This window comes from Sardina pilchardus, chromosome 17 (assembly GCF_963854185.1).
Source record: "Sardina pilchardus chromosome 17, fSarPil1.1, whole genome shotgun sequence".
In the NCBI taxonomy this organism is placed as follows: domain Eukaryota; kingdom Metazoa; phylum Chordata; class Actinopteri; order Clupeiformes; family Clupeidae; genus Sardina; species Sardina pilchardus.
The window spans coordinates 15,807,383-15,835,080 of record NC_085010.1 but is presented as its reverse complement, the minus strand read 5'-3'; the positions used below and the strand labels follow the sequence as shown (position 1 = coordinate 15,835,080).

Sequence of the window (27,698 nt, the reverse complement as noted above, 5' to 3'; positions counted from 1 at the left end):
CGCTCGCCTGCTAAGTGCAGAAGCAATGCTTTATGTCTAGCATCTCCAGTAATGTTCATTGCAGTGATATAATTGTCAAACCTTTGCAGCCATTTAGTCCAACGTGGTCCCACGGTAGTCGGATCAGCTTCGACATCGAATGCTGGCAGAGCGATTGTGTTTACTAGTGTCATTTTTTTTTTTTTTTTTTTTGAAAAAGTCTTTTTCGTTAGCTAACGTTACTCCAGTGGCTGAGTTAGCTTGCACGTTGAGTTAGCTATTATTCACCTCACGTGTCTTCCTAGTATCCGTTCGTTTACCTTTCTTCCTCTTTTAGCTTTTGTTTTTGAGTGCAGGTTTCTCCTTCGGTTTTGTCCTCGTCGCCAATGTGATGTTCTCGTTGTGTGAATTAAAGAACAGACTGTGCATTCGTAAAATGTCGTTTACTTTACTAGGAGGTTCACAAGCATACATCCAACACCATCGGCTCTACCTAGACTGCCCTACCTACGCATGCCTGTAGGGGTCATGCTGTACGTCACTGTTTAAGAACATTACAATTCTGTTTCAAAAGTCTCCTCCACACCGATTGTACAAAATTGGTCAAATACTAGATTCTCACGCCTCAGTTCCTGGCCCCAGGTTGTCTGAATGCCAGAGCAGAAACAATAAGAACACACCATTTGTCACACAATTGTACATCATATCACTCTTGAGGAATTTCATCAGGCAGGATGACATCTTACAATCCTCCCTTTGATGCTTTTTTGGCTCCACTTTTGGTCAACAAGAAGTCGTACCAGTAGTATGGATCCGCACCTCATCAACGCTGTGGCACCCATCGCTTATGGTGCCACAGTGCTCTTCCTGTGTGCCTTTATAATTTGGTCTATGACAAATATATATTTTTTTCATTTTCACAATACCCCCAGTATTTTAAAGTAAACCTTTATTTATTTACGATACATTATTCACTGGTGCAGTTCATAACATTTCATTTGAAGATAAGGGCATTTTAAAAAATGTTTTGCAAATCACAAATGACTGGTTATAAGCTAAGTTGATGCGGGCTCTTGAGACCAACATACCATAAACATTTCATCATCCTCGGTGCCACGGTTCATGTAGTTATTTAGGAAAAACTGTTTTTTTTGGGGGGGGGGGGTTCGGGGGGGCCAGCGCGGGGGTGGAGTGGCCCCCAGGGACCAAGCAAAATCTTTCCGTAAAAGTCTACTGGGGCTACATGCCCACCAAGTTTCATGTGCCCCGGTTTTACCAAAAAATCAGGAAGTAGATGACGGGGGGAAAAAAACAACTTTGACAATCATGATATGACCGCTACGCTAGCTATGCTAGCAGTGGTCATAATAACTACCTGAACTGTTGCACCAAAGATGGCAAAATGTTTATGGTATGTTAGTGTCAAGAGCCCACATGAACCTAGCCCATACCCACTCATTTATGATTTGCACACATGAATGCACACACACACACACACACACACACACACACATACACACACACACACACACACACACACACACACACACACACACACACACACACACACACACACATCTCTCCAGTCTAACCACTCATTCTCTTTCTTTCTCTTTCGCTCTCTTCATTCATCACCTGACTATCCACCGCACACTCTCCCTCCCTCCCTCCATCTAGGAATCCGGTCAGTAACGGTTGTACACATCTACATTTTACACTGACCTCTCTAATTGTCTGTCAGGATGGCTGAGTTGTGGCAAAAAAAAAGGTCAGATCAATTTCACCATCAAATGCCAAATTTGCCTTTTCCTTTATTATGACACAATTGAAGAAAATGGACCAAACATCTCATGGAAGGACAGTGGGTAAGTGCGACACCTGAGGAAGATGAACTTAGACTGGGAACTAGGCTATACAAAATTCTAGTCATTCCAAGAAAGACCTTATCAAGGAGATGCACTAACAACATGAGCACAAGAGATGACATTCAGTTGACTTAACAGATGCACAGTGCCACTACAGTACAACAAGACGGTCTCATCAACTGGATCAACAGGCTGCAAACCCAATTTGTGGGTGATGCCATTAAACCCAACCCAAGTCCAAGAAACCAGACTTATCCAGTATACCCTGTTCAGTGCATCAACACATGTGTCACATCTTGTTCTGCCACAATCCAGCCAGGCCCAACCCTTTCATGCACAAGACAATGAAGTTCTGTATGAGCTACTGAGCAAAACTATTTCACTTAGTCACATCACATCTCATGAATGTGTCGCTCTCTTGAACAGACACGACTGTCTTCCTTTTGACGACTTTACCATTCCCGGTCTTGAATTTCATTGTTAAGTAGCTCACAAATCAGTGATAACAGCATGTAGTGTACAGATTCACTCAGTGCAGCGAGTCCTATTTGAAGTTACAAGTGAGACCATAAGCTATGCTTAAAGGAGAAATCCTGCAGTTGATCATATAGATCTCTGATTCTCAAGGTCACGAGTAATAATCGGTTTTACCTAACTCAGGTTGCAGCAGTCAACTGTGCTACACTCTGGGGGCATGATCCCCATGTACAGTATGTGCCCTCAGAATGTAGCGCTGTAGCCACCTGGCTGCTTTACCAGTTGTTTTTCGTTTTATTTATTTTTTTCGTACTGACAGTACTCAATGACCTTGGGAAATGGAGATCTATCTGAAAATTGTCAGATTTTTCCTTCATAGCTTCATTTAAGCTACATTTACAGTAGCTTGCCCATCATTGACTCAATCTTCTTGGCAGTCACATGAAGCAGACTATTATAAAAGAATAAACGTAAATGTAAAATGTACAGAATTCCTGAACAATAAGAATGATTAGTGTATACTCCCATTTGAGAACTTCTTTTACAGCTCCATTAAATGGAAACTCTCAAGCAGGCACCGGGCACTCTGACAAAAGTACTACCAACTAACCTTCTCCGATCATGTAGCCTCAGGTCGTGCCGCTACGCACTATACAGCCTACGGAAAATCAGGATCTACTTGACTCAAGATGCTACCCAACACCTGGTACAGGCAATAGTCATCTCACGACTTGACTACTGTAATGCCCTTCTGACAGGTCTCCCAACCTGCGCTGTGAAACCCCTTCAAATGTTCCAGAATGCAGCAGCACGCCTGGTCTACAAGCAACCCAAAAGGGCGCATGTCACCCCATTGCTCATCCAGCTACACTGGCGTTGGCCGCCCGCATCAAATTCAAGACTCTAACGCTTGCCTATAAAGTACTCTCCTGCTCTGCTCCCACCTATTTGAATGTCCTCATACTGACATATGCTCACACACGACCGCTGCGCTCCTCAGCCGAGCGACGTCTAACTCTTCCACCGGCATGCTCAGGCCAATCCAAACTTTTCTCATCTGTTGTCCCTTGTTGGTGGAACGCACTACCTGTTCCTAGAGTAGGGACATCCCTCGCCATCTTCAAAACATGTCTGAAATCCAGCTCTTCAGAGAACATCTCCTCTCATAGCACTACTACAGACAATTGCACTCATTGATGCACTTATTACACTCATTGATGCACTTATTGTGGTTTTTAATTTGTTGTTAGAATTGCTCTAAAAGCTTAAATGTTTGTACCATGTTGTAAGTCGCTTTGGTTAAAAAGCGTCAGCCAAATGTAATGTAATGTAATGTAATGTAAAAGTATATATTCACTCGGCACTGCTCTGGTTGAATTGGCTTTCAATATTTGTACACTGATGTTAAAAAATTAAGGCAGGGCCTGGGTAGATCCCTATCATGCTTAACTAGCTCTACCAGTTATTGAATGACTTCTTGATATAGGACTTGCAGCTGAGTGCATACAGTATTTGTTTTCTCTCAGTCACTATCCTGAGCAACCACCAACGAGGAAGATTTTCAACTCGTCTACCTGCTAAACTGCAACTTACTCCAGGCTTTTGATATAAAATGTCAGAAGCCGATATCTTGAAAATCATTTGCAGCTACGGAGGAAGAATAGATTATGAGATTCTCCTTGGACTGGTGTCTTGCTTTCCGGACATAAACTACCCAGAATTTGATTCGCTCTTTGAAAATGAAGAGTTATTCTTTCTGACAGAAACTAATGGTGTCAAACAAATACTCGCCAAAACAAACATCAGACTCTGCCAACAACAAATGACAAATGACTGCACTGGCTGTTCTAATCTTCATTTTTGTAAATTTCATCTTCTCGGGGACTGCAAGAACAGGTGGGATTGCATGATGATTTCACATCACTGTTTCGTTTAAAAACTTTTCACCCTCATCCTTGCATGACTATTTCATAATTACCATCACTTCAAATTAGTTGCTGTTGCAGAAGAAGTTGTTTGTTGCTTGTTGAGTAAGTAGCAATATTGATGACCTATGTTTATACTTTCGGAGTGATTATTTGCACCCGGGTGTAAATAGTGGAATGGAGGCATTTTCTTATTTGCACCCAAACCGGAAATGCGTGCTATCCAACATAGCGGGACCATCTTGGCAGGAGATGGCCTACCTAAATCTAACAAGTTAGGATTATTAAAACTATATTTGAGATGGGAAAGTGGTGCTAAATTTCCACAAACTTTATTCAGTGAACGGGTAAAGCCGTCCGTTTGCAAGCACAATCAAGAAACACGATCTTTTTGTTTTGTTTACCGTTACCTAGCAACCCCAACAAGTGAGTCAATAATTAGTATTCTCCCCCTCTTCTTCGACGGGGCGCAGTACAGTGGTAAAGTGACTGATGTACCATGCTCGAGGTGCTGGGTTCGAATCTCAGATTTTTATTTTTATGTTTTGCCTGCCAAAGTACGCACCATGACTTCTTTTTTCTTAGATGACGTTACCTCGCGGCAAATAAGAGTTTGTGCTTTTTGAACCTGTCAAAGATTTACTGGTTTTATTTCAGTTATGAGTAGAGTTAAGTAGAAGTAGGCTTCAGTAGTTGTTAGGAAGGTTGTGTTTTGACTTTGAGCCCCCAACGCTGCCTGGAAGGCGCTTAGGCGTGGGTTAAGGTTAAGGTTAGGGTTAGGGTTAAGGTTAGGTTAAGGTTAGGGTAAGGTTAGGTTAAGGTTAGGTTAAGGTTAGGGTTAAGGTTAGGAGTAGGATTAAGTGTTTTTAAGTCAACAGTGGCAGCGCTGCCTGGAAGACAACTCAGAAAACAACTCTTTAAAGTAGCTTGTCTTTGATGAAGCTACCACATGACCACTCATTACCCTAATATTTGTATAATCACTTCCAAGTAACCCAGACATGGCAAAACAGCTAAAAACTGTTCAAAACTATTAGGCCTAGCCTACTGTAGAGCTGGTAAATACACAGGCCTATTGACAGAGAACATGGATGTTAGACACCGGGTGTAAATAGTATTGTTGATTATTACACTATTTACACCCGGGTGTAAATAGTAATGTTGATTATTACACTATTTACACCCGGGTGTAAATAGTAATGTTGATTATTTGCACCCGGGTGTAAATAGTAATGTTCATTATTTACACCCGGGTGCAAATAGTCTCTGCCTTATACTTTTCATAAATAATGTTACTATTTTGTAGTCACACTTCCCAAGTCTTTTCCATACCCTACTACTGCAACTCCTTGTAAGCTTCAAGACCTACATGCTCTCCCCTTTGAAGACAACAATATACACAAAGTATACTGTAAGGGAGAGAAAGAGAGAGAGAGAGAGAGAGAGAGAGAGAGAGACTGTATATGCTTGTGTGTGTTTGTGTGACCGTGCGATTTTTGCATTTGAAGTTTTGCAACAGCGATTGGCTGCTTCTGGCCTATACCCAGCTTTCGAAGGGCCCAGCCTGAGGGGAGGGTGCCCTGGGAACCAAACGGGTCCCATGAATCAGTGACCGAAAATCAAAACACTATTCAAACCTATCAATGCTGCACCACTGAAGGTCATAGAAAGGAACATAACAGTGACAGTAATGGTTGTCACGATTTTGCGCCTGGTGGTAAAGATCTTGAGATAGGCCTAATCTTTGTCATTGACACTTCTACACATTTTGCCATGTTCACAGACTCTGTCGTTTCGGACACGATTTAACCTCGGACCATAACAAGAAAGTTCTCTCTGACCATCAGCTGCAGAAGCTTGAAAGAGAGGAGCTCAGACAGCTGCTCTTACAGAATGATAGCCCCCATAGACTGCTTCCACCGGTAAGGATTTATATCAGATGTGTTTGATACAGTATAGGCTTCTGAGGAATATGTGGAGGGGGCGTATTCCATAGTCAGTCTCCAAAAACATGCTATCATGAGTTTTTCAATACAATTGCTCCAATGCAAATGGAACATATTCCGATTCAGTTTGTGGTGACACAAGATTCATTCCGTACTTAACTGACTGCGTTTTTGTCTGTCTGAATATGGGCGTAGTCAGCACATGCCTGGGCTGCTTCAGTTAACTCTGTGTGTGTGTGTGTGTGTGTGTGTGTGTGTGTGTGTGTGTGTGTGTGTGTGTGTGTGTGTGTGTGTGTGTGTGTGTGTGTGATTTACCGTCTTGTAGGTGTGTGCCAAATACAACCAAGGAGGCAATGGTGAATTTGGCAAGTGTAATGACAAGGACAACTGCAGACGGGTCCACGTCTGTGAGGACTACATCCGTGGAACCTGCAACTCCAGAGGCTGCGGCCGGTCACATGACTTCTCCGATGCCCAACCAAAGAGGAGCTTGTGGGGGAAGCAAGTGCCCGTCGAAATGGTGAAATCCATGTCCTCCATCTACCAGAAAATCATGCTGATCAGGAGTACATTGGCTAAAGACTTCAATCCCAAATATGATGCCAAACCTGGTAAGGGTATCACTAATACAGAGGTTAGCAAAGACAAAAGCAGACTGGTGCGAACTGTTAGCACTTATTGCGCCTGTTAACCAAGGTTTATACATTGATTTTGCTCAATTTCTTCAGATATGAGGTTAATACACAGAGAAGGCTATACATGGGAATGTATTTCTTTTCTCTTTAAAGCAACGATCTGATTCTGATTAATTAGGTTATTGGGCACTGCGGTTAATGCACAGATGCTGTCAATACCTGGTTTTGTCTTTTTTTAATTTGCATAAAACAACATTGTGCGGTTTATACACAATGCGGATAATATGCAGGAAATTAGTGTAACTGCTTTGATATAATACTCTGCAGCCTGATGCACCAATGCAATAATCTAGAGTGAGCATTATGGGGTTTTTTTTTGTTTAATTATTTATGGCAAAGTTAACAGGATGATTGGGAGAAAATAATAGTATCTTAGACATTTCCAAACTCCATAACTGAAAGTAAATGTCACCATAACTGTGTTTACAGAGAAGAACGAAATCTGCCTCTCCTTTGTCAGATATCGTTGCAAAAACGGAGGTAAGTTTGTTTTGTCATCCTCTATTCAAGCATATGGGTCCTCATTGTGAAATGCATGGACCAAACATCGCTGTCATTGCTGGGGAAATATACACATTTACACATATTTAAAGAGACAAAAACATACTTAAGATATTTTAAAGTCAATAGGTCTTTGTGGATGATGTTTTTAGTGACGTGATGGCTTCCGGGTCACTGCTCGTGCGGTTGACCGGCTAGTTCGTGGTGTAGAGTTTTTAAAGTTTTAAATCTTAAAGTTAAGTTTAGTTTTTATTAGACCATGTACATCTATTTATTATTTATTATTCATGTATTTTAATAGTGAGTTTATAGGACTCATTGTACTCTACTCCATGATACTATGTGAATTGCCCCTTGGGGATAAATAAAGTGTTTTTGAATTTAATTGAATTGAGTGATGAGCTACTTCTAATCTAAGATTTGGCAGGCATTGTATGAGTTAAAGGGGGTCACACTCACTGCTACCACAATAATATTTCTGAAGGTTGTGTATGTCTGGAGTATATTTCAGTATGACATCTTAGATCTGATATAGCTTAACAGAACAACTTCCCAAACTGATGTTCTTTTTCTTTTTCTGTCTGTTTCAGAGAGGTGTTGGAGAGTCCACACCAAAATGCCCTACCTGTGGCAGGTGAATATTGGAGAGACCTGGAACAACCTGCCACACAGTGAAGACATCGAGAGATACTTTTGTAACCCGAGCAACACTACTGCTTTGAGGTCCAGCATTGTAATATGTTTTCTTGGTTTAGACAGTTTAACCACATTTCACAGCTAAAAAAGCATTCAGAGAGCACAGACCTCTGCTTGTATTGTTCTTCCTAGGTTGTCATACATTTGAACCTAAACTATTCAGATCGCCACCACATGGCCATACCATGCCATTACACCACTAGGTGAAAAAGATAAACGCCAACGTCTGGAATCCCGACGGTGATACAGATCACTCCCAAAATGTAATTGTTTCTTCCTTGGGTCATTTCTGACCTTCCCTGAATATTTCATCGAAATCCATCCATCACCTTTTGATTTTGCTAACAAACAGACAGACAAACAAACAAACAAACAAACAGACAGACAAACAAACAAACCCAGATGAAAACATAACCTCCTTGGCGGAGTTAATTAGAAATATATAAGAGACCGTAACAAGACACTATGCACTAGATACAATCTGTAACAGACACAGTCCTCTGTGTGTGTTGTGGCCTACAGTGAGAGGAGTGAAGCAGTTTGTTTTGACACCATGACCTCCGGTTCCCATAAGGTACGCCGTCTCTCCACCGCCTCATCTGTGGTCCTGCCAGACTTCATCCTCACCACTGAGTGGCTCTGGTACTGGGAGGATCAGTATGGGAAGTGGATCCCCTATGATTCCCCAGTAAGATATGTTTCTCTTCTACTGAACAAAAATAGGATGTATAATTATGCAAGATGACATACAGTACAGTGCCCTAGAACACATGCTTAAAGTTAAATATAAAATCATCTTTTGGAAATGTATCTTAATGCCTTAAATGAAACAATGAGGAACTATTCAACCTTTAAGGACATACATTTTCTTTGTGAATGAATAATGTATTGTAAATAAATAAATGTTTTCCTTAAAATACAGGGGGTCATAAGTATTGGAACGCCCATGTTAAATTCCCATAGGGGATTTTTATTTTTATTTTTAAAGGCCAGTTACTTCATGGATCCAGGACACTATGCACCCTGACAAAGTCCCCTTGGCCTTTGGAATTCAGATAACCCATGTCAACATTATACCCTTGACATACTAAGAGTTTGGCATGCTTTATGTCAGTTATTAGCTGTTGGCTTGGCTAATTAGCTGGTTTGAATTGCATTGAGCTCAATGAGAATGAAACCAGCTAATTAGCTAACAGCAATAACAGCAATAACAGCAATAACAGCACACAATTATGTTTGTATGCTGTTATTGCTTAAGAGAGAACGTTTATTTAGTGATGTAAGGTGACACTGGCACTGGCAGACCAGTTCCTCATTTTAAATTTGGAGTTTTTTTGTCCTGATCTGCTGATGTCACTGCGACAACCAATCTGCGTGAGGTAGCCACTAGTACTGCCCAGCGACTCTTCCGGGCCGTTGAAAGTACCTACCCTCCACCAGGTACTCCGTTGGTTCCTGTATATGGCCCTGAAGTTCCGATAGTGGAAACACGCCTAGCCTAGCACCAGTGAGCTCTGCTAATAGAAGGACTGGATGAAATGAGCTGAAAATGGTCTACACTGATTAATATCACACTGGCTAACTTGGAAATAAGGTCCTATGTCAAAAATTCCGAACTACCCCTTTAGATATTCAATGTTGTATCGTTTCTTCCTTGGGTCATTGGGACCTTCCCTGAAAATTTAATTGAAATCCATCCGTAACTTTTAGAGTTATCGAACAGACAGACAAACTGACAAACCCCTATAAAAACATAACCTCCTTGGCGGAGGTAATAATTATATAAAAGGTTTTTCAATTTTCTGAATACTAATGGATTTGGACAAATGAGGTGTCTGCCCAATATGGGAGTCACCTTGGACAGTGTCTGCTAAATTGATAATGTAAATAAAATTGTGTTATTTTACTGTAAACAGACGGAGAAGCACAGCATGTCTTCAATCTCCTCCAGTCAATTGGAAATGAGTTACCAGAAGAACAACAAAGCCTTCACCTTTACAGTTGGCGAAGATCTGTATGAACTTAGTTTCAAAGGTACTACACCAGCGCATGTCTTTTATACCAGACTAGCCTCTGGATGCTCCAGTGCTATAAAGGAGTAAATCACAGAGGTCTTACAAACTCACTATTTGTGTCATAGTGTGTGTGTGTGTGTGTGTGTGTGTGTGTGTGTGTGTGTGTGTGTGTGTGTGTGTGTGTGTGTGTGTGTGGGTGTGTGTGTGTGTCTGAGAGAAATGTAAATTTAACAGACTGTCACTCTCACAGATATGGTGCAGAAGGATATGCGATATGGTACCCAGATACCAGTTAGAAGAAGACCTAATTTTATATCTTCTGGCGGTGTCCAAGCTGCTAAAACCAGGTATGATGGTTTAACCTCTTCACAGCTAGCAGTGATACTTTAACATTAATATTATTATAGAAACCATAATGATTTAAAGTAAAAGTCTGTGCTTGAACAACATTGGTCTTGTTTGTTCTAATTTCCTATCTTCATGACATGCTACATGTATTGCAAGAGAGCCTGGTACTAATGTGTTGCTGTATTGTTAAACACAGGGGTGGCTAACCAGTCCAGTATTAAGAGCCAAAAAAACCCACTCCAGAGCCACACTATAACAGCAACAGTGACTCAGGTGTAGCCTAACTCCGCCTACGGACCTCCGATGATTTTTATTTCCCTTCGGTACGTCTGGGATACCTTGATCCACTTTCGTTTCCCCCGCCCAATCAGCGAACAGAGAGTGTTCCCGAGTTTCAAGCCTATCGTTATCGTTGTGTCCCCCATGGTTAACATATAGTCATAGTGATTGAACTCCAATGATTTCAAACTATGGTGAAGGGTATGTGATCATGTGGGGCTGTTATAATTCCAAAGGCCAAGGGAACTTCTTCAGGATGCATAGTATCCTGGATCCATGAAATAGCTGGCCATTAAAAATAAAAGCATATAAAAACTCCTCCTGCTCCTATGGGAATTTAACATAGGGGTCAAATATGTATGCCCCCTTAAGGAAGAACCTTTATCTATTTACTATGCATTTTTCAATCACAAAGAAAACTGGTGTCCTTAAAGGTTGGATACCTATTCTTTTCTTTTTTAAATTAAGGCATTAAGATCGATTGTCAAAAGATGATCAACTTAGCATGGGGTCAAATACTTAGTTTCCCCACTGTATACATATATTTTTAAAAATAACAAACTCTTAAGTCCAAGGAGAAGTGAGAACATCAGTGCAGCCGCGGGCCGCAGCAGAGGAGGCAAAGAGCTGCATCCATCTCAACATGGCAGAGATGTGCCTGGACACTGGGACAAGTCTGCCGTGCCTGAAACAGGATGCAAGGTCTGCCCATATACTGCCCCAGTTCCCAACTTTCTGTAGCCTGGCTATCACCAGACTAAGCTCAGTCTTTTGAGATTGAACATTAGTCTGGGGAGTCTGCGCTGTATTTCCACTGCACAAGAGGCGTGACAATGGGCATAGTTCAAATTACTCTGCACTCTGTTTGGATAGTCGAACGATCCAGGTGCGCCTGGTGGATAAGCCAGTTTGTGATTGGCTCCCGCAAACGTGGAAATGAAGCAGAAGAGATATACGTGCAGGTTTCCAGCCTGAGCAGATTGGGCTGGGTTTACCCAGTCTAAACTTTCTGTAGACTGCAAAGTATACACACTAAAAACTTGTAGGCTATAAAACCCAGCTAATGTTTGTGAAATTAGCAAAGTTATATGTTTTCAGTTGGTAAATTGTGGCTTTGAAATAAATGGATCGATGGATTGGAATTTAAAGATTATGGGGCAGTGTGTTACAATTGACATTGTACTGTGTGTGTTTGTGTGTGTGTGTGTTTCCTGTTCGCCCAATCCAGAGAGTAGCTCTGCAAAGTACTGACCAGAACTACCTGGTGGTCCAGGAGCTGTTCAGGAAGACACTGAGTGGTTTTACTATTGACAGCATTGAGAGGATTCAAAACAAGAAGCTCTGGGACGACTTTCAGACGTAAGTCATAATATGTGTAGAAAGTTCAAATGGTCCGCTTTGAATTGTTGAAGCAGTCAAATCATTCAACCTCTTACTTCTTTGGCCAGTTTTCACAATCTAATAACTACTGCTTGGAGCTATGAATCAACACGTCAAACATAGCCACAGTGAGACCTAATATACCATGATTTGGCCTAAGGCCAGGCCTAAATGGATTAGCACCACTTCATCAAAGTGAAACAAACATTTGCGCCGCTTCACCAAAGTATAAAAAACTGAATTAAATGTGTACTGCTTTGTCCGCTTGTTTTCTGCAGGAAACAAGAGCGGATGGAAAAAGTTAACAAAAAGTATGGTGCGGGGGAACGTGTGCTCTTTCATAGCACAGATTCTAAGTTCATTGAGTCTATCTGCAACCAGAATTTTGACTGGAGAGAGTATGGTTACAGTGGACAATTGGAGAAGGTGAGAATCGACAACAATGCAGTGTCATATAATCAAGCAAGCAAGCAGTCATTTCATTCTTTTAAAGGTATCCTACGTGTTTTTTTTACCTTACCATAAAAGGTTCAAAGTCATTTTGATGGTAAACTAACTTTTAATAGGGAGAATGGCGCTTATTTCCCCCTACAGAGCATTTCAACTTCACTCATTCTCAACCCGGACAATCACAAATTGCTTTAAGGCAGTTGTGCAATAGTCTACTACTTGTAATAAAATAATTTGATCATTTGATGTCAACAAGGCTCTTTGGAGATTATCTTTGCTGGCAGGTATGACAGTTGACTAAAATACAAATACAAAACTGCATTTGATTTTTAAGTATAGCCTAGAGCACCCCCAGCAGTCATTCCAAAACTTTTCCCAAACATTTTATAAAATTATGTTTCAAATTGTCATATTCAATTCATATTATCATATTCAATTCATATCATATTATTATTATATAAAAAAAATGTTTTCTGTCTTTCATAGTTTTCTAAAATGGCTTCACTTTCAGATATTCTAATGCGTGTCATTTTTGTCACCATACATAGGGTGCTACTTTGCCCGGGATGCCTGCAACTCCCTTTTCTACACCTCTGACCATGGCATGTGCTTCATGTTTGTGTGCCGTGTACTCACTGGCAGCTACACCCAATATAACTATCAACCACCCCTCAGGGATGGAAGGCACATTCAGTACGACAGCAGTGTGAACGAATTCCGCGATCCCTCTATCTTTGTGATCCTTGACAAGAAACAGATCTATCCCGAGTACCTTATCACCTACTCTGAGGACCTTTACCTCAGCGCGCCAGTTAGTCTGACAGATTCTTATTCTAATATAAATTCTTCGTCACAGTCAGATTTTCCAGACAGTTCCGCTGCACTCAAAAGCACAGACAGTGTACCACAAATGGTAACCATGTCCACTTTGACATCGAATTCATCGACATCGCCGTCTTCTGTGGGGCCGAGCTCAGCTGGACGAGACCCATCTGACAATCTGACCACAGGACAAAGCGGCACATCCAGTGAAATGGTAACCGTGCCCACTTTGACCTTGAATTCATCGATATTGCCGTCTTCTGTGGGACCAAGCTCAGCTGGACAAGAGCCCTCTGACAGTCTAACCACAGGACAAAGTGGCCCATCCAATGACACGGTTTCCGTTCAGCTCTCTAGCGCTGGCACATCGGCTCCAACTGCGGGTAATTGTAGTCTGTCTTCTGTCCCGACAACACCCACCAAGCCGCCGTCGACAGGGTCTCTCCAAAGCCCTGCCACAAAGCCCATTCCTCGTCCTCGAGCTTCCAAATCTCCCAATTTGGATCCAACACAGGGTTTACCTGCAACAAGGAGCCCAACTGTATCAGTGACGCCCTGCCCACAGCCCAAGCCAGTGAGTCTCTCTCACTCTGTTGCTCCAGCAAAAGAAATATCAGATACTACCTGCACTCATTCGGCTGTGTCTAAGGAGTTGACACCCCCAGTCTCTGGCCCTCCTCCCCGGGTGCCTTCACCCAAGCCCAGACAAGTGCCACCTTCCTCGGTTGCGTCTGATACCATGGCCCAGTCTTCAGCGTCTCAACGGGGCTCCGATGACACAACAGAGCCATCCTCTCCAGAGAGCCAGACCCAGAGAATTTCTAATTTGATTAAACGCTTCAATCGTGGTCAGTTGTAAATGCATTGATGGACACTCAAATCAGTCTTAATCAAAAATAAGGTTCTGCAACACATAAACACACCCACCCCCCCCCCCCCCCCCCCACACACACACACACACCCACACACAAACACACACACACACACCCACACACGCCCACACCCACACCCACACACTTTGACACAGTATACTGTAAGCCTATGGTTATTTTTATTCTGTTTTTTTATTATATATATATATATATATATATATATATATATATATATATATATGTTATTTACACAAGGCAGTTGGCAGCTTGGTGGATGGGTGGTGGACGCACATTTTATTCTTTTTTTACTCTCGAGAACTTTAAATCCTTGTTTTGTCCACTAGGTGGCAACGTAGACAACATAATGTAGAACTGTCAGATCTGATGCCCAGTTCTGCTCACCCCAACTGACCTACCCTCTGTAATGACCTCACTTCCGCTGTTTAGTGCGATGTGATAGAATTACTGTAAACCCTTGCAAAATACTAGTATCTGTGAAGAAAGTGTGTTGACAGTCTTGGTGGTTTTGGATAAGCCAATCTTGGAATCTTCTTTCTTTTGGAAAGAACATCTTCCTTACAACGAATGGCTGATGAGCAACCAGATTGTTATTGAAAGTTTATTTAGTATAAAATAACAGTATGTTCACTACAATTATATGAGGGCATTAGTCTCAGTGGTTAATATTCATGCTTTGCTTATATTAAAATGACACTTTACAATACCAGATTGTACCTTATTCGTCATCTCACTTACATTTTGTGTGCTTATAGTACAATAAGGCCAGCGACTGTTGCTTTATGTATAGCCTATGCCTTTGACATGGAATTTCTATTAATCTATGGGTTCAAAATCTCAAAATTCTAAATTTCATCAAGAAGTGAGCTTTCGTGTCTGCGACAGTAGATACAGTAGATGCTGTTTTTATCCGAGAAATATTGTTGTCTTGTTTAAATCTGACTCTTATCAAAGCTTTTGAGGCCATATCTACAGAAGTAACCCCTTTCCCATGACTGTTACACCACAGATAATGTTTCTAGGGTCTGCTGATGTTTGTCTATTGTCTGCTAATATTTCTTTCATGTTTCATGAAACAAAAATGCTGTTTATGATCTTACAAAGGCTTCAGCTGATTTGACAACTATTACGTTAACCCTACCCCCTACTGCCCTCCCCTACTGTACAGGAAGTGCCTTTGTGTAAAAATCGCCTGCTTAGTCAAAATATGTACACAGTTCAACTGAGGTAAATTATTGCTAACAAAAACAAGGAAATTATGGAGTTTCAGATGATTGTAACCTATGGCAACGACTTCAAACATTTTTTTCCAAGGGGAAAAAATGAACAGGTAAGCCCACAAATGATAAAGTTATGATTAATGCAGACTTCCAGGATCAGGAAAGGTTTAATCAAGAATCTTTGGATTTGACACATGGTGATCTAGAGACCCCTGAATAATTACAAAACACTCTGAGAGGACATTATAAATTACTGTTTGACACAAATACCTCTCGTACTTGATATTTACAGTAAGACTGCAATTCAGTCCCCACTTGAGAACACATCCCACACCCAGGGATCCTACATTTCCAAGGCTTCATTGACTTAAGTCACAACTTTCTGCAGTAAAAAAAAATAATACAAATAAATCAGAAAAAAAACAGTTTGCTTGACCATACAGTAAGTGGCACTATGTAGTATTAGGCAATTACCTAAACAATTATATGCCTGAAATAAATATAAATAGCCCTCATAAAAAAATATAAAACGGCACTACAGCATTCAAAACTAAGACTGAAAAGAGTAGCATCTAGCCCACAACAGTAACAGTAACTAGAGTAACAGAGCATATTGCATAATGTATTACTGACAGCGAAATGGCCAGTCAGCAGTAATCATTTTTATTCTTTACTGGCAGGAAGAGACATCCTTCAATCTGCCTTATGACTGGATTTTTTGTGTTTATTTCTAAGAGGCTTGCAAAATGCTACATTACAAAGACAGATACAATAAAATTCGATATTTTCTGAAGCTTCAGGTCAAAATGCAACTGGGTTTGAAAACTATGTTCTTGTCACTTCATTATCCACAACTGAGATTATGAAGGAACATAAACACAATCGCTAACAAAAAAAAAACATCTTCACTGATTTGAGAGCATCAGGTGAAAGCATGCCATGTGAAACGGTGTCCCTCGCGACCAGACCTTAAAAGAGATTGAGAAGATCAAGCCGATCGTTTCTCCACTCCCTGTTTGATTCCCAGCACCAAGTGCAAAAACCAGTTGAACTGCACGGTCCATCCTTTGTCTCGGCAGATCTCGATCTGGTCCAGGAAGTGGCGCTGGGCCTCCTCCTCCGAGCGGCCGACCGTCAGCGCCTCCCTGATGTACTCAATGTCCTCCTTGCTGGTCAGCTGGGGCATGCCGGTCATCAGCATCATGGAGAACAGAATGATCAGCAGGTTGGTGTGGTGTCTCAGCGCGGAATAGGCCTTCACGCACGTCTCCTGAGTTCAGAGAAAGAAAAGAAATAGAATGGAACAGAATAGAATCTTAGAAAATCTTTTAGAATCGTTATTGTCATTGTGTACATCTACAATGAAATTTGAAAGTGCATTTTTAATCTGTGCAAAAGGAGATTTTGTTAAAAAATTTTAAGTTTGGAGAAAGAAAGGCACTCTACATCAGAAACAAGTAGACACGTGTAGAATATGAGCTACCAATCTAGCTTGAATTTTACACAGGCACCTGACAAGACAACACAAGGACCACTCAGTTAAAATACAGTGCTATACTGTACATGCGTCACTAAATAAAAGTGTTTACTGGGAGGCTACACTGAGCACGCAACTGAAGCACTCCATTTGCATAGCGTCTGATGCAACAATTAGCTGCCACTGTCATACTAATGAATGGAACTGGCCCCAGTGGAACGGACACCAAACATGATAGCGATCTGAAGAAGGCCATAGGCCGAAATGTTACCGCTTTATTAAAAAAAAACTGACTTATACCTCAGTGTGTGCGCCATCTCTCTCTCTCTCTCTCTCTCTCTCTCTCTCTCTCTCTCTCTCTCTCTCTCTCTCTCTCACCAAACATGATAGATTAAAGAATAGACCCGTCTTCTGAGAAGTGTAAAAACGTTTTTACGCTACTCAGTGAGCTTCTCTTGTGGACCTTATGTAGCCCTGGTGTTAGGCCTGTACGCATGGACGTTGTTTTAAGAACAATACCTGGAATTTCTGGAAATATGGACTGCTTTTCTTCCCTGTCGTCCCCATGACGTAAAGGAAATCAGGAGTCAGTACAAAGGGCACCCTCTCCTTGCTGATGCCCAGGAAACTCTTGTAATTGCCCAGAATGTGACCAAAGTCAATGTGGAAGAGGTTCCCTTCACAAAAAAATAAATCACGGTTACTGTATGTACTAAAATGGTAAACAAAAATGTACACGATGTCATGAGTAAAAAAGGGTTTAACATTTACCAGTTTCTGTGATCATAATATTATCATTATGGCGGTCGCCAATCCCAAGGACATAGGTAGCAACACAGTAGCCTGCGCAGGAGTAAACGAAGCGCTCCACGGTCTGTTGAAACTGAAAACATACATACAGTATGAGAACAGCTTAACCTTTCAAGAAATGTTTATTTGCACTACACACAAATGCCTAGTGGTAAGTAAAAGGCTAGTCGCTCTTCTGATGCAGCTCAACTGACTTCCATCACCTCTGTATCACCCACTGTCACAGTGAAGCTACAACAGGCACCTAACTGAAGCGTTCCGTTCGCGAAGCGTTATGTTGCAGCAATTAATAATCACTATAATCAATATAGGTAGCTACACCAGACGCGTGGGTGGCGCGTACATTCGTAAAAAATAGACCAGTCTACTAAAATGGATTTTACGCCTAGCGAACGGAGCGCTTCAGTTAGGCACCTGGTGTAGCTCCCCTGTCAGTAATGTCATCAGGATGTATTTTTATTTTGGACCACAGAAAAAGAAAAAAAAGAGAGAGAGGTGGTGTGATAAATATGAGCATGTCTGCTGCTGTATTTAGTATCAGTGAACAGCCTCTCAGACAAAGAGTGTGAGCTATCAGGAAATGTGTTTGTCGGGGGTGTTTCCTTCCTGTGGTTAGCGACATCAGAGCTTGCTGCATGACCAAGACAGAAGAATACTACGTACCTTGTCCTCGCTCACACACTTGTCCCTGAGCCACTGATTAAGGATCTCATCTTTGAAGGCGCCGGTGTTTCCCACGATACTCTGCTGTATATTGGCAATGGTTCTGGCATCCTTCACGATTTCAATCATGCCTGTGGAAAAAGTCAACCATAATACTGAGACGCTATACAGAATTTATTTTAGTATTCAGAGGTACTGTCGTATTTACTTCTATTCTATTCTGATTACAAGGCTAATTAGAATATAGAAAGTATATGTTTACATATACATTGAAATAAAACATACATACTGTAATTTCCCGACCGCGGCTTATACATTGATTTCACAAAATTTCTTCAACTATGAGGTTAATACAGGGGGGCAGTCAATATGGTGTTTATATGGTTTTGTTTCTTTTAACCTGCATAAAACACTGTCCTGCGGCTTATATGCGGGAAATTACTGTATATTTCTGTTCAGTAAAGGAGAGCATACCTATTTTGTTTCCAGTGGAAATGCAGCCATATGGCAATAAGCACAGGTCCAGCGATTCAGCTTCCCAAATAGACTCCATAATCAACAGGATCTAAGAGTTCACAACAGTGCACAACATAGTCAGTCCTACTTTTGAAAGCTACCAGAGCATACACAACTGATAGGACTAGTTCTACATACTAAGTTTACACACTAACTTATGAAACAAAATGGAGGGGGAAATCATACTGTATATAGTGTATCTGCTGGCAGAATGTTGCTATTTTAAAATATTCTAGAATGCTTTTTCTAGAGTGAAACGTCAAGAAACCGTACCTGTAGGATGAGCATGTCTTGACGAAGGTCATCTCCATCCTTGAAAATGATTCCAATGGTGTCACTAGACAAAGTCGTCGGATCTGCACGCTTGAACTGCAGCCATAACGGTTTCTTCTTTGATGCCATAACTTTGCACTGTTCAATCTGCAATGACATATGGTGGTCACAGTGAACGTGACAAAAAAAAACCTTGCTCATTACAGTGGTTAAACGCATTATCTATGATAGGAACACAAGAGGGGAAGTTAAGCTGCCCCACACGCACAAAAAAGCCACCAAAAATGGGTAGTTGTGAAGGAGGCGCAGACAACAAAAGGCCTGACTTACCACAAGACCTCCAGCTCGCAGGCCAGGGTCATAAGGCACTTTGAAGCTCTCTGGCAAACCTGACGTCTGCAAACTCTCCAGCTTCTGACGCAGCTGAAAAACAACTGTTCATCGATACCAATCAGAGATCAGACAAAGATTACGGAGATGACCGAAGATTAACTTGAGAGCAAAGAGTCAAATTCTTTGTTTGTTTACGCAAACCTGGCCAATAGAATAAAGCTGATTCTGATCAACTATCACATCAATTCATTATGATATAACTATTTTATTACTTCAAGTACTGTCATTTCAGCCGTCAGTTCATGTCTCTCACCCTGTGCCGAGACATCGTATTTTTCTTGAGAGACTGCCTTGATCTCGCGGGTGACTCTCTGCAGGGCCTCGGTGATCTCCACTTGCTTCTTGAAATCCTGGAGCATGGCGTCCCCGCAGCCTCTCATGTAGGCCTCCAGGATGACGGCGTAGCGTTGCTGATAGTGCATCGACTGGGCGATCTCACTTCGCAAGAACCAGAACAGAAAATGCCCAATCCTCTTGCTCTGTGTGGAGGGAGAGGGATTTGTGAGTTCAGCTCGGGATGTGTGAATGAGTAAGATAAACAGAGCGATTTCACACACAGTAGCAATGGTATGCCATGATATGATTAACATGGCAATGGTAGTGTATGCAATAGTATTGATATGAAATGCTATTCTATTGCTGTAGATGTAGCTCTGTAGCTTAAACGCTAAAATGCTTAAATGTTCAAGTCTATTGCTGTAAGCCGCTTTGTGTCTGCTAAATGAAAGAATGTAATGCAAATGTATGCAACTGCATGCTTTACATAGCAATGATATGCTGCTTACCCTGAGCGCACGTTTTAATAAGAATCTTGCCAGAGCACTGTCATGGTACGGCTCAAACTTCACTGCCTGTATGAGGGTGCAAAACACAAGATATGTGTACAATATTAAAAGTCTTCACAACGCATAGTCAATTTGAATACTGTACAAAGGTTTCATTGTTGGCCTGTATTTTTGGAGTCAGTAGTGACGTGACACATGCAAATCACACCGCCACCAGGAAGTTGTGTAAAAACAAATCAGCTATGATATCGTTACCTGAACCAGCTGCAGCAGGTATCGCAAGACGACATCTTCATCCAGTGTCTCTAGTTTCCTCACGGCCATGGAGCGCACGTTGGCGTCAGAAAAGTGGCAGTCCAGCAACTGCATGGCTAAGCCCACGTCTAACGAGCTCCTGTCCCACGTGGTGGTCCTCTCCAGCAGCTGATGGGTCGCCATGACAGCGTCCTGTTTGCCCCATTTCACAGACCCGAGGAATTTGGGGTAAGCCCTGGGGTGACGCATACACTCCTGTCGAAAGTGCCACAGAAGCTCCTTGTCCTCTGGGCTCAGCGGGTGTAACGGGTCGGTGGCCACAATCTGCTCAAACTGCTTTCGCAGGTGGTTGGGCATGTCCCTCTGCCCTCTCTCCCCCTCCAAATCCGAAGCCTCTTTGGACTCTCTGCACTTGGGCAGCGCTACCGGGTAACAGTACTTGTCCAACAGTATGGCTATGGCCATCGAGCTGGTCTTGTCCGGGTTGGTGGCGGACGTCAGCTTGTCGGCGTTGACGCTGCTGTTGTCCTCGCTTTTGTCGGGCATCTTCCACATGTGCAGCACGAACTCCCCTTGTCTTAGCAGGGACCGGTGGTCAATCAGCAGGAGGTTCACGTAATACAGCAGACGGTTCTTGCTCTTGCTGTCGTGTCCTCCGTTGTCCTGACTGGACGACTTGGACGACTGGGTTTGGGCCTTCCCGCACGAGACCTGCAGACTCAGTCGCGTTCCCTTCGGCAGGTCTTTTATTTTGATGTTGAACTCCAGCCAAGTGTTCCAAAGCACCTCCTCGGTGAAAGGCTTCGGAGTCGTTCTCTCCTGGGCCAGAAGCTGCTGCCCGTGGAATATGCTGGCCTCCACAAACACTATCAGCTCGGAATTACGGGGTAGAACAGGAATGTCAATGCCTAGCACCTTGACGCGGAATTTGCGATTGCAGTCCCACAGCGAAATTGTAAACACCTTCTCATGGTCTTTCTCATCGATGGTCAACTGCTCGTGTGTACCAGCCACTCCGGTGCAATCATCCACCTGTGACCAGTCTTCTCTCTGAATCTCGTCCAGCTCAGGGTCTGGAGGCATTTCAAGCACCAGATGGATTTCGTCTCCGTTCTTGAGGCACTGTCTAACCCAGTGGAAGTCTTTGATGGCATAGCTCCCAAAAATGAACTCCTCTCGTCCACAAACCCTAAGCACGTAATCTGCCTCACTGACATCTTCTGGAATGTTAAATAGTGCCCTCTTTTTAGCTATCTTGGTGAAGAAGGTCTGGAGTACCTGGACAGGTGTGTCATCAATTGACACCTTAATTGTCTGACTGGATGTATTCCTGTGTATCACAAGCAGGATGTTATTGTTACTAATCTTGCCGAGCAGATACTCAGGGAGAGGTTTTGTAGTTACCCAGGGATCCATTGAATAGAGTTTGGCATCTCGGTCAGACAACTCGATTTTGCGGGGGGTGAGTAACTTTCTGCGAGTGAACTCGAGTTCATCATCGTGCACGTTGCTCACATCTGTGACATCGTATCCAATCAGGTAGTTCAAGTACTTCTGATATTGAACGGACTCCTCTGACGGAAGAGGCCTCTTGGCCAGGTGAATCTTCCCGCTGTCCTTCTTCAGTGCTTTCCAGTAGCGGATGCAGTCCAAAGTCTGGAACACCTGGTGTTTATCATAAATCTCACACCAGTTTCCCTTCTTTTGGTAGAGCAAGATGCAGTGGTCTGGGGAATATTTTTGATAGAACTCCGGACAAAGGTGACTGGCAACAGCTCGGAGCCAAACCTGAGCTTTCACCTGTTCCACCGTGCAATTTCCGGCTACTTCTAAATGCAGAGTGTCTGGACCTTTGCTGGTCTTGTTAGTAGTGGGGAGCACAAACTCCACAGCAATTTGGTCCATTGCGACAGCTGCGTTGGATGTAAATGCCTTCATTTTCCGTCTCCTTCTCTTGTTATCTTCTCTATGGACTACTGGTGATTCATCATCACTAAACTGCTGTTCCATAACCAAAAGTGTCTATGGAACAAAAGAGTAAAAAATACATTCAAGTTACTTCTCCATGCGAGGCCTATATTTAAATTAAGACATTACCACACTAAGTCAAAGAACAACCACAATGCATATTGGATGACCACTCTGCCTATGCCTGAGGCTATAATAACTGACTGAATCTTGTGATTCAAGGACTGCCCCTCGCGGGTTTTCCGTCCGAGTGCAATGTTTCATAAAACAATACACATATAGCTTATCACAGTATCTCAATATGGCTACATGACACAAAACGTAAGCCTTTATACGGGCCGTAAACTCAGACTACAAGTAATGTTGTTGTTGAGGATTCCTGATTGTCAATAGGCTACGTTTGGTATAGTACGTATAGTAGGGGAGATTATGTGAAAAATCGTTACGCGGCGGATAGAAGCATGAAATTTGGTAGATATGTTCTTTGGGTGATCCTAAGACATCCTAGAAGGGGTGCCCAAAAATATCTCAAACAGGAAGTGAGATTTTGGAGAAATTCAAAATGGCCGCCAATACAATTGATAGCTGATTCAAAAACTACCTATACAACCTCCTAAAAGCTTGACATTTGGTGTATATGTTCATTGGGTGATCATAAGTCATCCTGGAAGATTACACCAAAATTTCCAAACAGGAAGTGAGGTTTTTGAAAGAAACAAAAAAATACTGCGCTTCCTGCCACAAAATTGGCAGCTACTTCAAAGACTGCCTAAACAACCTCTAAAAAGCTTGAAATTTGGTATACATGTTCCTTGGGTGATCCTAAGACATCCCAGAAGGGGTGCCCAAAAATATCTCAAACAGGAAGTGAGATTTTGGAGAAATTCAAAATGGCCGCCAATACAATTGACAGCTGATTCAAAAACTACCTATACAACCTCCTAAAAGCTTGAAATTTGGTGTATATATTCATTGGGTGATCCTAAGTCATCCTGGAAGATTACACCAAAATTCTCAAACAGGAAGTGAGGTTTTTGAAAGAAACAAAAAAATACTGCGCTTCCTGCCACAAAATTGGCAGCTAATTCAAAGACTGCCTAAACAACCTCTAAAAAGTTTGAAATTGGGTATACATGTTCCTTGGGTGATCCTAAGACATCCCAGAAGGGGTGCCCAAAAATATCTCAAACAGGAAGTGAGATTTTGAAGAAATTCAAAATGGCCACCAATACAATTGATAGCTGATTCAAAAACTATTGGAAAAGGCTGTACTGCCCGCCACAAAATTGGCAGCTAGTTCAAAGACCATCTAAACAACCCCTAAAAAGCCTGAAAGTTGGTATATGTTCATTGGGTGATCCTAAGACATCTTAGATGGAGTGTCCAATATGTCTCTAACAGGAAGTGATTTTTTAAAGAAATTGAAAAAGGCAGTGCTGCTCGCCACAAAATTGTCAGCTATTTCAAATGCACCTAAATAACCTCTAATAAACTTGAAATTTGGTGTTCCTTGGGTGATCCTAAAGGCTCTTTTCTCATTCATCTTTTTATATCCTCTCTTCCTTCCTTCCTAGATAAAGAATGATGGGGCAGCAACAATGGGATAGTCTATCTAGTGTTCTTTATAGATCAGTGGGAATGAGCCGGAGAACCGAGGAAGGAAGGAAGGATAGATAAAAAGACGAATTAGCCCTAAGACATCCTAGAAGGGGTGCCCAAAACTACCTCTAACAGGTAGTGAGTTTTTAAAGAAATTGAAAAAGGTTGCGCTAAGGCCGTGCCCGCCACATAATTGGCAGCTAATTCAAAAACCATCTAAACAACCTCTAAAAAGCTTGAAATTGGGTATGTTCCTTGGGTGATCCTAAGACATCCTAGAAGGAATGCCCCAAATATCTAGGGTTATCTAGGGTAAGAAGTGTCTTAAAAGAAAATAAATTATGAAAAGAAATACACTATGGCTACCTATATCCACTAACTATCTCAAGGATACTGTAAACACAGAGAAGCACCTCAGGCAGATCTCATAAAATCATAAAATTATGCACACATGTCCCCTGTAACTTTGTAAGACATAGTATGACACCACACTAGATTATAGTAGTACATTAGTCATAGCCTACATACTGCATATTTTCATCTATTCACATGCTCCAGCACATTGGCATAATGCTGTGCAAGGCAACCCAGCATCCTGGCATCGACACTCGGCAGAGAGGCTCAGCTTTGCTGTCACATTAAGAAGTTTTCTACATACTTTCGCTGCCTCTGGTAAAAGTGTCCATAAAGGTGTCCAAGAATCATCTAATTTAGTCCATCCATATTTTTCAGGAGAAAGCACTGACTGGATAGCTTGTAGACATTTGGACCAAATGCTAGCTTGGTACACTGCACTATTTGAATGCTGGATCAGTGCAGCCTGTGTGGTAGGGGTATTTTCCATTGAGAGACATTTTTGAGAAAACAAATCCTTCCTGAGATCATTGAATTTTTCAAGATTGGTTGTCTTATCGTAAAGAACACAAGTGTACCTCTCCAGCAATGCAAATATGTTTGTTTCCTGGCTAAGTAATTGAAAAAGATTTAATGTCATAGCAGTGAAGGCACCTGTTACTTCTGGAAATTATTTCCATGCAGCCCATGCTGACTTTTTGCCCTAAAGGTTGTATCACAACCTGAAAAAGAGAGAAAACCTGGGAGAGCCGAACTTGCTCTTTTCCTCAAGGTTTTGAAAACACTATTGATGTGTATTTCCTGAAAGTTTTGCCCTATTCCAAAAGCAACCTAAGTACTGTACACTAATTGCCAAAAGTATTTGGTCACCTGCCTTGACTCACATATGAATTTCAGTCACATCCCATTCTTAATCCATAGGGTTTAATATGATGTCGGTCCACCCTTTGCAGCTATAACAGCTTCAGGGAAGACTTTCCACAGTGTGTTTATGGGATTTTTTTTACCATTCTTTCAGAAACACATTTGTGAGGTCACACACTGATGTTGGATGAGTAGACTGCCTCTCAGTCCATCTAATTCATCCCAAAGGTGTTCTATTGGGTTGAGGTCAGGACCCTGTGCAGGCCAGTCAAGTTCATCCACACCAATCTCTGTCATCAATGCCTTTATGGACCTTGCTTTGTGCACTGGTGCACAGGGCTTGGTCCCTTAGTTCCAGTGAAAGGAACTTTGAATGCTTCAGCATTTAACCAAGAGATTTTAGAATGTTTCATGCTCCCACCTTTGTGGGAAGTTTGGGGAAGGCCCCTTTTGGGACAGTACTAACCATCAAAAGTGAGCACTACGGCAGTAAGTGGTCAGTGCACATTAGCAGTGTACTGACGGAAGTAATTGTAATGAGACACAGCCTTACTCAATGTACATTTTACACACCTTAGTACTAGCTGGCTACCATTACTGTAGTACAAATCTAAATTTCATAGTTCCTGTAACATTATGCCCCCAAAAAAAACGACAATACCCCACAGGAAGATCCAAAGGGCACAAATACGCAAAAAAAAAACCCAAGTGATCACAGGGTCACAATTAGCCTAGGAATACCTTTGTTTGCCCAGCTTTAACTCAACCCAGCTGGTGGGTCTACATTGGCTAATGCTAATGCTAACGCTAGCATAACATGAGTTGTGTTCCTATTTAAGGCTAGATCTCTGCTCATGTGGACAATTAAACAATACATTTTCTTTTGAAAATGATTAAGTGATTCTTCCAAAAGTTTTTAAGAATATTAATGTTATGCATAAATTAATAATTAACTACTCAGGTGAGGATTCACTGGGGGAGTCATGCCATTCTGACCGTTTTAAGCCTGTTTTTTCCACTTTAAAGTTGTATAATAGACATGTAAGATTGTTTAAATGGGTTATCTTGCATATATTATGTGTTAACCATCTCTATATATTAAATGTGAAATGCTAAAGTAGCAGAATAAATCAAGATGCCCAAACTATACAATGTTTTATTATCCTAAGGCCGTTTCTGGCTGCCATCTTGGATTTTCCCTTAAAAAATGACCTTAATGAACCAGAAATTTGGGGCACCCCTTCTGACATGATGAGATACATCATAAAGAGTGTCTGTACCAATTTTGGTGCTTCTATCCGACGCGTAACGATTAAGCCCTTTTTTGTTGATAATCCCCCCTACTAGTAGTAGTCTAAACACACATGAAAAGGAGGCTGTTTAAAGTAGGAAGCTTACAGTAACAGGCGACGATGCTTCTGCAACTATTTCCGGATGAGGTCAGAAAACAAAACTCAATTTGTGACAAATACCCTAACGAAATAATTATCGTTGATGTAATGTAAAGTGTGTGGTGACACTTCGCTCAAATATGTCCACGAACATATTAAACATGAAGTGGTCCAAGACAAACATGTATGCTAACATTTGTTGAGAACACATAGTAAGTTGTTGGTGCTCAGCCCCATTAAAACTAACGGTAAGTTTGTTACTGCTTACACAAGCAGGTTCTTTTGAATAGAAAAATACTCACTGCTCAGCAAACGAAGAGACTCAGCCTCCAGTAGATGACAACCAACAGATTATTGACATTTAGACCTAAACTGTACATTTATCGAAAGGGACTTGAGAAGTTACTTTCAGCGGCTATTCGTGTAAATGAAATGACAGTTTGGTTGTTTCCCCTCCCCTTTCAATTCCTGTTGCACATGTTCTCCTCCCACAGGCAGAGCAGGCGCACTGTTTGCATATCCGTAGGCTAACTTGGTGATAAGCATGTGTTCCAATAGTGGGAAAAAAAAAAAAATCAGAAAACTGCATAAAATAAAACTTAAATTTTATCTGTCATAGAATAGACTAAATCGTCCCATCTAACACGTCTGGTTTACACGTCTGGTTTAAGCTGTCAAAACATTACTGATACATAAAGCGATGTGTTGTGTTTCGGCTCCCCCTAGCGGTGTATAAAATGAAGCGAATTCCATTGATCAAAGCATGTAAAAGCATGTGTTCAAAAGTTTAAAGTTGCCCCCTTGTGTTGGAATGTATGTGTGAATTGCATAAAACAAAAATAAATAAAAGCACGTTGACAAA

General features: G+C 41.7%; 2 protein-coding genes across 2 annotated transcripts; one reads left to right on the top strand and one right to left on the bottom strand.

Annotated features, from left to right (window-relative positions):
* Window positions 1–3,852: 3,852 nt before the first annotated feature.
* On the top strand, window positions 3,853–14,298 carry LOC134061777 (protein mono-ADP-ribosyltransferase PARP12-like). Its single transcript, XM_062517565.1, has 12 exons — window positions 3,853–4,217; window positions 6,030–6,168; window positions 6,518–6,803; window positions 7,317–7,367; window positions 7,979–8,111; window positions 8,607–8,772; window positions 10,001–10,118; window positions 10,350–10,446; window positions 11,296–11,428; window positions 11,955–12,085; window positions 12,385–12,532; window positions 13,105–14,298. Exons 1-12 carry the CDS (start codon window positions 3,934–3,936, stop codon window positions 13,264–13,266), a joined length of 1,848 nt encoding a protein of 615 aa, XP_062373549.1. The 5' UTR covers window positions 3,853–3,933; the 3' UTR covers window positions 13,267–14,298.
* Window positions 14,299–15,636: 1,338 nt separating this feature from the next.
* Window positions 15,637–27,293, bottom strand: pik3cg (phosphatidylinositol-4,5-bisphosphate 3-kinase, catalytic subunit gamma). The gene is made up of 11 exons (XM_062517563.1): window positions 27,139–27,293; window positions 20,661–22,682; window positions 20,406–20,471; window positions 19,874–20,099; window positions 19,558–19,661; window positions 19,228–19,374; window positions 18,913–19,003; window positions 18,439–18,569; window positions 17,737–17,848; window positions 17,485–17,642; window positions 15,637–16,758 (listed from the first exon to the last, which is right to left on the bottom strand). Exons 2-11 carry the CDS (start codon window positions 22,668–22,670, stop codon window positions 16,477–16,479), a joined length of 3,327 nt encoding a protein of 1,108 aa, XP_062373547.1. The 5' UTR covers window positions 22,671–22,682; window positions 27,139–27,293; the 3' UTR covers window positions 15,637–16,476.
* Window positions 27,294–27,698: the final 405 nt, after the last annotated feature.

Excerpts from the sequence above, each read along its gene's own strand:
- LOC134061777 (XM_062517565.1), top strand. The coding sequence starts at position 3,934 with ATGTCAGAAGCCGATATCTTGAAAATCATTTGCAGCTACGGAGGAAGA. Across the intron at positions 8,112-8,606 it reads AGCAACACTACTGCTTTGAG|TGAGAGGAGTGAAGCAGTTT; the intron begins GTCCAGCATTGT and ends TGTGGCCTACAG. Across the intron at positions 11,429-11,954 it reads TGCCTGAAACAGGATGCAAG|AGAGTAGCTCTGCAAAGTAC; the intron begins GTCTGCCCATAT and ends CGCCCAATCCAG.
- pik3cg (XM_062517563.1), bottom strand. The coding sequence starts at position 22,670 with ATGGAACAGCAGTTTAGTGATGATGAATCACCAGTAGTCCATAGAGAA. Across the intron at positions 17,849-18,438 it reads AGTGTGTGAGCGAGGACAAG|TTTCAACAGACCGTGGAGCG; the intron begins GTACGTAGTATT and ends GTATGTTTTCAG. Across the intron at positions 17,643-17,736 it reads TATTATGATCACAGAAACTG|GGAACCTCTTCCACATTGAC; the intron begins GTAAATGTTAAA and ends TTTTTTGTGAAG.